Source organism: Teleopsis dalmanni, chromosome 1 (assembly GCF_002237135.1).
Source record: "Teleopsis dalmanni isolate 2A chromosome 1, ASM223713v2, whole genome shotgun sequence".
Taxonomy (NCBI): Eukaryota; Metazoa; Arthropoda; class Insecta; order Diptera; family Diopsidae; genus Teleopsis; species Teleopsis dalmanni.
In genome coordinates, this window is record NC_051846.1 from 164,751,387 (window position 1) to 164,762,826 (window position 11,440).

General features: G+C 31.7%; 1 protein-coding gene across 1 annotated transcript in view; it reads left to right on the forward strand.

Annotated features, from left to right (window-relative positions):
- LOC119666634 (eye-specific diacylglycerol kinase-like) overlaps positions 1–9,964 on the forward strand; it is a 12,031-nt gene extending 2,067 nt beyond the window's left edge. Inside the window, exons 2-6 of the mRNA XM_038075916.1 lie at positions 505–631; positions 8,254–8,587; positions 8,699–8,879; positions 8,973–9,382; positions 9,504–9,964. Of these exons, the coding sequence (XP_037931844.1) occupies positions 505–631; positions 8,254–8,587; positions 8,699–8,879; positions 8,973–9,382; positions 9,504–9,801 (1,350 nt within the window). The 3' untranslated portion in view covers positions 9,802–9,964. The remainder of the gene's footprint in view (positions 1–504; positions 632–8,253; positions 8,588–8,698; positions 8,880–8,972; positions 9,383–9,503) is intronic.
- Positions 9,965–11,440: the final 1,476 nt, after the last annotated feature.

Below are 11,440 nucleotides of genomic sequence, written 5' to 3' on the forward strand. Positions count from 1 at the left end.
ATTTGGGTTATTTCATATTTTCGAAAATAATTATCATGTGCCTTTTGTGTTTCCAAACACAAATAGCTTGGATGAAGTTAAAAAAACAATTAACTATTTTACATGCATAACGCGTTTTATTTTTATTTTTAAAATTATCAGGCACTCTTTATAAGTTATATATTGTTTTCAAAAATAAAAGCCATTTCTGATTTTTATTTTTTTAAGGCAAACATAACAGTTATTTGTGTGTTTCAAAATAAAAAGCAGAGTGTCAGAGTTAACATATTTGTGCGTGGAAAAATAAAACGCACATGATAATAATTATTTTTGGAAAATATAATATAAAGCAAATTTTTAATTAAAATTCTTTGAATTTTATTTTAAAATACAAATGATAAGTTATGGGTAGATTTTTGTTTTTTTAATGCTAACTGTTACGGTCCCTGGTTAAAAATACAATATTTCAACTTAATATCCTTTTTGTTTATAGTAATAAATTACAAATTTCAATTTATTTTACAGGCTGTGCAAGGTAAACTATTTGGTTCTAAGGAAATTGTTGCATTATCCTGCGCCTGGTGTCATGAGGTGTATCATAATAAGGAATCCTGTTTTAATCCAGCAAAAATTGGTGAAGAATGTCGTCTAGGTAAGTAAACGATATATTTTACAAGAAAATATAATAAAAAAATTATAAAATTTTGTACCTAAGCTTAAATATATTAAAGTCGAACGTAACATGCGAGTTATTTTATTTTTATTATAAAAAAAAACTTTCATAAGAACACACTGTTATGAAAAAATAGTATTATTGTTTTGCATATTAATTAGAGATTTTAGCAAGAGACTTGTTGTATTTTGCCGCACTTAGGAGCGGCCGAACACGCTTAATTTAGTTCATATAAATTATAAAGTAAGCCGCAAATGCCTCAAATATTTATATTTGATATCAAGTGAACATATCCAATATGTATAGTCTCCGACATATATGAATAGAAAATATATTTCTCCATACAAAAAAATTATCGTAGTTAACATAGACACATTTATTAAATAGTTAAATGTATTTTAAATAAAAAAAAATTTTTTGAGTAGTGAACTTTTGAAAATTTCTGTACTTCAAAATTCTAAGTATACAATATAAAAATTTTATTTTGATTAAAATATTAGACTATTTTTATAAAGATTTTTTTTTTTGTAATCAATTCAAAATGTATGGAGTAAAGCGTACTTTAGCAGAAGTTGAAATTGATAGCAATGATGAGTTCAACAAACATCTTTGCGCACAATATCCTCAGACGAACTTGAAGAGAACTGCCACTAAACGCAAGTACAGTTGTTTATCTGATAACATAGTACCAAACTCTTATGGATCAACTGTGAAACATCGTCATATTTATGTGACATTAATAAAAGGAAATCGATCGATGCAATCAACTGAAGCTGAGGATGTGTGTTGGTCCAACAGTGCGACTCAAGCAGCTGATTTTGTTCCTGCAGGTATGGATGGCATTGAGGAAACAGGAGAAACATATTTAACGCCAAATCCATGTTGGGCATCTTATAATAATGATGCAATGGACACAAGTTCTGGATATGCAGAATTTGAAGAGTCGGATACTCATGTTTCGCCTAACCCATTTGAACTCATTTAACTACTTGAGCGAAGTTTAAAACTATCTTTCACAATATTATGCATGATGATAATATATAGCATTATCTCCAACGCATAATTGAGTGTTTTTATTTTTTTAATGAAAATATTTTTAATATACTTATTAATTCACAAATTATTGAAATTATATACATAGATAAATTAACGATGAAAATAGCAGGGGGGCGGTCATATAAACGAATACGAATATGTACATTGTAACCTAATTTTTTAATATAACTTAGAAAAAAAGTTTTTATACATTTGATTTTAAATGACACTGTTTCGTGAAACTCTTTTTAATGATAGTTTTGTATGATTTGTAAATCATACAAATATCTGTCCGTAATAATTCAATATTTTTGGGCTTATTACAGAGAATTGTTCTATACAACATTTTCAAGAAATTGAAATTAGAAAAATTAACTATTAAGCTCTCAGTTGACATATGTGAGAAATAGCTCTTATCCAAATGTTTTAGAAATTGTAAATAACCCTTATGTTTATGTCATGACTTGCTAATTTACATCGATAATTGGGCTTTTATACTGGCCCAGGAAAGATTTTTATGAACCATTAATGCAGTTACATATTATTTTTAATTTGTATCTGTAGTAAAGAATTTGTATCTGTTGGTGAAAAAATAAGAATGAATGAAAAAAAGTTCCAAATTCTAGTCAGTCTACACGCTAAATAAATTTAAATGGTTGATTTAATTAATAAGTGATTGTTATTAATGGTTGTAAGACAACTTCACTTACGGCATTGGACCGGAAGTGTATATATGGTATCTCAAGAAGCAACGCCTACAGCTCCGATTGTTCTGACGAAAATAGGTTGGTTTCTTTAATAAGAGTATAGTGATGACTGTTGTTAAGATCTAAGTTAAGCAAATAGAATGACTGTATACATTTGCTTTCATTCGATTTGGAGTTGCATTTTCTAAGCTGATGCTATGAGCCAAAAAACAGCAATGGTGTTAGATAGGCATTGCTCCCTTCTAAGGAAAAAAACTACATACAAACGTATATTTACAATTGATACTATCAGTAGTTTATGGAACTTCAATAGTGGAGTTTATTGGCGCAGTACCGTTTACGTGTGTTATGAAAGCTTAACACAGGTAATCATAATAAAAACTATTGACTCTATACACCGTATTGGGTTTTGGTGCTCATTGCTTTAAACTTGTTCTTTAACTACCAGTTTTTTTTTAATTAAACGTTTGTTTAATTTTTTTAATATATTCTATATTTCTTGTTCTTGTTCATTTAGCTCATTTAATTGTTACCGTAACCGAAATATAGGCGGAATATTGTGTTTGCCATATAAGTACATATTACCTTTAAGTTGTATATAAAATTATCAGTTCTTAATTAATGATTCGAATCACAAAACCACTTCAACATCTAACGTCCATAATATTTTATAAACTTTATATATACTGAGGCCCTATGCTCCACTTAGGAGAGAAGGACACCAGTAAGTAAGTAAGTATATATACTATAAATACTATAGTATATTAGTACTCACATCCTATGAGCCAAAGGATCAACAGTACATTAAAAATCTGAATGAAATTCAAAACTCACAATCTCTCACAAATCGTTTGAAGTGCATACGGTAAACAGAGAATTCAATTATAGTGTGGTTTATCAAAAAATTTGTATCATTGGTAATTTTATAAAATTAGCCAGGCTATTTACGGTAACATTTACCAGTGCATAGCACCTAAATTCGTATGGAAATTCCGTTGTCGGGAAACACATTTAGGTAAAGATAAACAAGCTTGCAAATTGGTTTTAAATGCAAACACAAACACATTCACCTCACCCATGGGTATGGTATGCATGCAATTGTCCTCAAGTCTATAGCGAAAGTGTGCTGGTGCAATGGTTGATAGAATTCGAAAACCACCGTTTGTTGCCAGAATCTGTAAACCAAACCTAAAAACCATAACAAAAATTTTCATTGAAAAATTCAATAAAAATAGTACAAAAAATATCAGCAACATTTATGCTGCTGCCATTTAAACAATTTTACATTGTTAACGTTACAACGTCGTAAACCAACACATTTTCACTAGTACCGCTACCATTGGGCCTTTGATGACCTTTCAATGTGACCATATACGTTGAAAAGCTATTTTTATACTCATACCTACAATAAACACTCAACGGCAAGATGTTGTGTTCTCCACAGCACAAGTGTCAAATTCGGATGCCAATGCACATTTTTGAAATTACGTTAAATTCGAAGTACACCGTCATCCGGCGCCACCCACACTATATCAGTTTTTACACTATTATTTAAGTTTTCTATCACTTGCAGCTACCAGAGCTATAACACTTCTGTCATTTCTATTTTTACGAATGCTATAGCACTACTGTTCCTACTGGTAGTTCCATCAAAGCTCCGAATTTTGTGGGTATTGATGCGTTTTCCAATTCCGCATCGTTATTGTAAATTTGTTGACAATACGCATAAGTGAAGTATGCAATCGGCAGTTGAGCTACGTTGAGTGCGTGCGTCCATCAGCAATGAACCAAAATGCAAATCCCACCATTTTCTGTGGTCGTTGTTGTTTTGAATTGAATGTTGAACTGGGATTAACGTCTATGGCACCATTGTAAGTGGTCAAATGCTGTATGTCTATCTTAGCGTTTATACTCGGAAACTCATACACATTTCCCCGAACAACATTTATTTGCTTTTATTGAGCACTGGAGTGGTTGTGCTTGTGAAGCACCTTCGAAAATTCCAATTTCGTAATAACGAAATGAAATTACTTCATAAAAGTGTCAAGTGAAATGCCTGTGGCTTCTGTTTAACCATAAATCAAATAAATATTTGAGTTTTGTTTTTATCTTTAAAAAAAGGATTTCAAATATAAATGCAAATCGAAATGATTAAAATCATAGAAGTGTGAGATTTGTGATAACATACAATATTAAAATATATTGATACTAAATGATTGTAAAAAGTAATACACCAAGAAAAATTATGTAAAAGACTGAATTTTATTATATGAATATTGTTTGAAAAAATTATAAAATAATGAAAAGCATATTATGTCTCAAGTATGAAATTTGTTTTTGCAATGAAATAACTTGACTATTCGTTGAAACTAGGAATCACAATATTGACTTTATTTTAAAGCTACAGTAATCAAAAGCTTTAATTATATATAGAGTCTGTAATCAAAACAATCAGACTCCCATTGAATTATTTTGTGGATATCAAGAATCGTATAAGTTAAGTTTCCGCTGATAATAAGTTAATATATTAAATCTTTTTAAGATTTTAAAATTCTCAGAGAAGGTATTTGATTATGTCTCCAGACTGTCCTCCCCCAAGGCTTCCACTGCAGTCTTTCAATGTAATAGTAATTCTTATAAAATATGCTGATCCATAAGACGGTGTCTGGTGATGAAACCTGTTGCGTATTTTGCAAATAAGGTACTAATCCTTATTTGCAAACACATCGTTCTTCGAATCATTAGCCTTGATAGCTACATGTGCAATTTTAACCTGTTACATTTAAAGAAGCCGCCGTGACATTAGGAGGTCCGCAACAGTTTCGTTAGGTTAATTTCAGTGCACACATTAATTATATTTTCCTTCAGAGTTATATTTTCTACTAATCATCAAGTTAATCTTATAAAAATCTAAAAAATTACAGTGAAATCATCGTAATCCTCCTCAAATAGCTAAGGATGAAAGCCGTTTTGAGTCCACAAAAACCTCGTAATAGTGGGTAGTAGATAGAGGGTCAAACTAGAACCAACCAGAGGCATTACCAAAGGCAAGAATCTGGCTAATGCTGATGCTGGAGATATCGCTAAGTGGGTTGAAGTAAGGGGCCCCTAGAAACTTAAACCTAGTTCTGGCCAGACCTGGACAAAAACACATCAGGTGTTCTGGTGTCATTTCTTCAAGTATTGGTAGACACGCACTACATAAGGTACCACAGGAAAGGCCAAGTCTGGCTTCATGCCGTCCTATGGACCAGTGACCCGTAAAGATAGATACTAGCTTGGAAACCTCAGATTTGTTTCTACAGATTAAGTCAGAGGTTCTATATTTGGAATAAATGGGCCAAGTAGCCCTTGACCTGGCTGCTGAGACAGTAAGGGTCCACTCACTATTTGCCTGTCGCAAAATGGTCACAAATCAGCCTACGCCCGTAGCTGACAGGGGCAGGGATCGAAATAGGGGTATCCGTGGAAGAGGCGCCTAGCTTAGCAAGCTCGTCGGCGCGCTCATTTCCCATAATATTAGAATGCCCAGGAACCCACACTAGAGTAACCTTGGACCTCTCACTTAGTTCACTAATAATTTCCTTACATTCTTCTACTAATCTCGATGACAGACAGACTGCTGATAAAGCTTTAATAGCTGCCTGACTGTCAGTTAGAATCCAGACCTCTTTTCCGTGAAGGCGCATATTTAAAGCAAGAACACTTGCCCTAAGGATGGCAAAAACTTCAGCCTGAAATATTGAGGTGGAATCTGAAAGGTGGTATGATTTACTAATCATTAGGTCCGTAGAAAAGATTCCGGCTCCAACGCCCTCATCCATTTTAGACCCGTCGGTGTAGATCGCTATCTTTCCTAGAGTTGTAAGCAAACCCGCCTCCCAATCTCCTCTTGAAGGAATTATGGTGGCGAAGTTATTGTCGAATAGTAACCGAGGACATAGGTAGTCTGAAACCCTGGCATCATCTATCGGATAGAGCGATGCGATATTACCATGTCCTAAAGCACTCGAGCGCCAACAGTTTAGATCTTTAAGCCTCTGCGCGCTGAGAGTAGCAGCTTGCTTGATGTAAATATCAATAGGTAGCAAGTTAAGTATGACATTGAGCGCACTGGTGGGGCAAGATCTTAGAGCCCCAGTAGCTCCCACACAGGCAGATCTTTGCATTTGATTTATAAGTTTGAGATCATTTCTTCTCAAATATTCCAAACAAAGTCATAAATATTTGGACTGTAAAAAAGCGTTTCTGAAATCGAAAAATGAAACCTTATATATAGGAAATGAAAAAGACTACTCAAACTGCTGTCATGATTTCTGACTCATAATTTTAAGATCATTGTATCTCTAAATCTCTGAAAACTCAAAAACGATCGCATCAGATCTTTTTCATGTTTTGAAAACTCATCATTCGCTGTTAAATTATAAAAAGGACTATAGAAATTATTTTACAGGAAGTAATTATCAGTGAAAATCCAATATATCTGGAATGAAAGCTAGTAAACGTAGGCAAGACTGCTGTCATTTCAAAAATGATCATTTTCGTCAAAATTTTATATTATATCATTCAATGAATTTTCTTAATGCTTAAACAGAAAAGTGAGAGTATATGCCTGAAAACCAATGTCCTCGGTGATTTTGCACAAGCACAGGTTCTTCTTGTCTTGTTGCTTATATTATAAGTAAAGTACTACTTCCAGGGCTTGAAATAACGAAAAAAGTTTTTTAAAATACATAATGACTATTGTACTTATCTCAACATGTAAGCAGCATGTTGAATATAAGAAATGCCAATTCTTATAAAAATCATACGTAAAATCCATATGAAATAATGCCGAAGAGTTTCGATAAGTCTAAGAGTAAACTTAATGTATGTTGAAATATAGATCAAAAAGTAACTGTTTACTTATTATGACTATATGCAACTGAAAGCACAGAAAAAGAAAGCCAATGATGTTCATACCCTTAAAGCATATAGATTTTTGTAATAAATAGACTTATAGCTGAACGCAGTACCTTTGCTGTAATAATACCTTTCTAGAACATACGTTAAACGTAACTTATGATGTGAATATTTGTTCCTACTTATTTATTTATTATTTTATTGCATATTCTATTAGGAGCTTAAGGATACAACAAATTATTATTATTAGTTGGAAATTAACTATCTCTATTTTGTGAAATTTGTCGAAGTTCGTTAAATGATTATTTATTAGAATAAAAAGTTTAGGATTTACGAAACATAAAAACTTTAACTTATATCGACATGAGTACCATTTTAAAGAGGTCTGGGGTGATTACTACAATAAATTGATAATTGTTATATGTAAGTATCAAAAGATAGATACAAGCAATAAGAAAGTGCTTACTTTGATGTCAGATTTTAGTAATTAAATTATGGATTTAGGATATTAGGCTTTTATTTTAAATTTTCTTTTTGAAATTCATTATGTTTTAAAAATAAACATAATAAATAATAGTTCCTAAGATACAATTTGAATCAGTACAAGCTTCGATAGAAAATAAAATTTATCTAAAATTTCAAGCAATTTTATCTTAAAAAGAAATACAATGAACGACTACATCACAGAATATATCTAATAAATTATCAAAAAATGTACATTTTTTTTGTCTTTATTTTCAAATCATTTATTTTATGACATCAAAAAATAAGTGCAAAAAATATGTATCGCGTTCAAAGAACATTAATCATACGGCCTGTTGAACAAACTTAAAAAATTATTTCAAGCTATCACAGCTTAATTTACTTATTTTAAATTAAAATGAATTTCTTCTTCTTTCTTTTTCTTCTGCTGATTTTCCACTTAATTTTCTTCTTATTGTTATTTTTTTTTAATAGGCAATTACGCACCAATCATTGTGCCGCCCTCCTGGATTGTTAAGCTACCGAATAAAGGAAATTTTAAATCTTCCATACGCGTCAACAATAAAAACGCCGCCAATAATGCGGCAAATAAGAAAAGACAAACAACGAAACGTAATAAGAAGGAAGAAAAGAAGGAGCCACGTGCATTTATAGTGAAACCAATTCCATCGCCAGAAGTTATACCGGTCATAGTATTTATTAATCCGAAATCTGGCGGTAATCAGGGTGTCAAGCTGTTGGGAAAATTCCAGCAGCTACTGAATCCACGACAAGTGTTTGATTTAACACAAGGTGGTCCTAAGATGGGGTGAGTGCTGGCAAGATTAATATTACTTTTATTATTTTTATATTTTTAAGTTTATTTATTTTTCGTATTTTACTTTACTTCATATTTTCTTTACGTTTTCTTTGTTTACAGTTTGGACATGTTTCGCAAAGCACCGAATTTACGTATTCTCGCTTGTGGTGGCGATGGTACTGTAGGTTGGGTATTATCAGTATTGGATATGCTGACTCCACCAATCGCACCAGCACCCGCAGTTGGTGTACTGCCTTTGGGTACAGGCAATGATCTCGCACGCGCCTTAGGATGGGGTGGTGTAAGTTGATAAAAGTTCACATTACTATTCCTTAACATGATTTTAACTTTTATGTGAGATTTACCTACTCTCCTTATCGCGTATATTTTCCAGGGTTATACTGATGAACCAGTCGGCAAAATATTACGTGAAATCGGTATGTCTCAAACTGTACTAATGGATCGTTGGCGTCTAAGGGTAACACCAAATACCGATGTTGATAGTGATCACGTTAGTCGAAGTAAAGATAATGTCCCCTTAAATGTGATGAACAATTACTTTAGTTTCGGTGTGGATGCACATATTGCATTGGAGTTTCATGAAGCTCGTGAAGCGCATCCGGAACGTTTTAATTCTCGTTTACGTAATAAAATGTATTACGGTCAGATGGGTGGCAAAGATTTGATATTGCGTCAATATCGCAATCTTTCGCAATGGGTAACACTGGAGTGTGATGGCACCGACTATACGGCCAAACTTCGAGATGCTGGCTGCCATGCTGTATTGTTTTTAAATATCCCAAGGTAAATAAAGTTAATTAATTAAAAACTTTATAAATAATAAAGGTTTTTAACTTTGTTTTTGATTTTCAATTGAAAACTGAAAATAATAAATTTTGCTTCTTTGTTTTCTGTACGAAAATAGCTATGGCGGTGGCACTCATCCATGGAACGATTCCTATGGTCAATCGAAACCAGCTATTGATGATGGACTTGTTGAGGTTGTTGGCCTTACGACATATCAATTACCAATGTTGCAAGCCGGTCTGCATGGCACCTGCATATGCCAATGCAAGACGGCGCGTATTGTTACCAAGAAAACGATACCAATGCAAGTGGATGGTGAAGCTTGTCGTGTGAAGCCATCAATTATCGAAATGGATTTACTGAATAAAGCTGTTATGCTCGCAAAACGTAAACATGGACGTGGTGATGTACAGTAAGTGACTTTTTTCAGTTGCCATTTATTTTAGTTTGGTTATTTCCTCCGACTTTTTCTCCATTTTGCCTTTTTCTGAAAGAAAAATATTGTGCATAAAACCAATTTTCATGTGAAGCTTAATTAAAGATGAATTGTGTGACTTACCTGAATGCTGGTCCTTGTTTATATATTAGTGTATGCGTAAATCGGACGCCATTGTACATCCTTTATATGCTATCCTTTATGTATAAATTTTTTACGTGTGTGTGTAGTTTAAGTTTTTAATTCTATGGAAAATAATTATTTTTCCACATTTTCCACTTTTTGCTCAAGTTGACATTTTTCTGTTGTATAACATTGGCTCAATTTAGTTTTTATCTTTTACTGACGCCATTGCACACATCTTACCTTACCATTTATGAGTTTAAGTGTGAATGAATTTTTCATTCTTAAATTGCATTTTTATTACGTTTTTGCGTTTGCCTCTCATTTTACAATTTATTTTCCCATGAAATAGAATTTATATGTTTTTGAGTGCGTTTTATATGCACTGGCTGTAATCCTTGCTTCAATAATCCTTCTTCCTAAGAGTCCCTTCACTATTATTGGTTGTGTTTAGCGATTATACAAACTAATAAACTTAAATACCTTTTTTACGACCGTGAAGTCATCTACATAAAACGCTTTTTATTCAATAATAGTAAAAAATGTCATTATAAAATTTTTATCACTTTAGTATGTTTGGGGAATATACCGACTCTTTAAATTTTAATAATCGTAAAAAAAAATAATTTTCTTAACTAAAAAAAATTATCAAATGTGATTATATGCAATATGAGAAATTTATTATTTTAATAACCATATTTTATATCTATATATTTTTATATTTTAGCTTCGTAGTTAGTTTTAAAAATACTTTATTATTACCGATATATCGACAGTACTCTATAGTTACGTTAAAGGTACTGATATTATATTATGCTATATTATCATTATAATTTCCAACGACGTACCCTCCGTTATTAATTATAATTGATTATTTTTTTCAATACATTTTATTTGAACATTTCTGTACGGGACAACTTTTTGAATTACTTTTAAATTTATTATAGAATTATTGATTATTAATTAATTAAACAGTGAGCATGCCGTAAGCAATTTTAACGATAATATCACTACACTTAACGTAACTATAGCTGATTATATGGATTGCCATCGTTAATAATAGAATATTTTAAAATAGTAATTTAAAATGTTCTGTACTCTTTACTATTTAATATAGTATAAATTTTCATAAACTTTTGTTTGTGAAAAAATAAAACAGCACTAAGAATATAAGGAACCTTAAATTTTTTATTTAAGTAATAATTACAAAGTATTGAATCGATTATTTTATAACTTCATTTTATCAAACTGATGAAACGGTATAAATTATCATTAAGAAGTTACTGTACGGAAAATCTCATTCTCCTCCGTCCATGCGTGGCGCTTGAGTTTATAATTTGAGTCATCTAAAATCAAAAAAAATATAAAAAAAATATAAAAAAAATATAAAAAAAATATAAAATATATAAAAATATACGAGTACTTACTTTTACCAATGTTTCCAAATATGTTTTGTTTACATTTTGACAACCAAATAGCTTGAAATTTGTTCCATT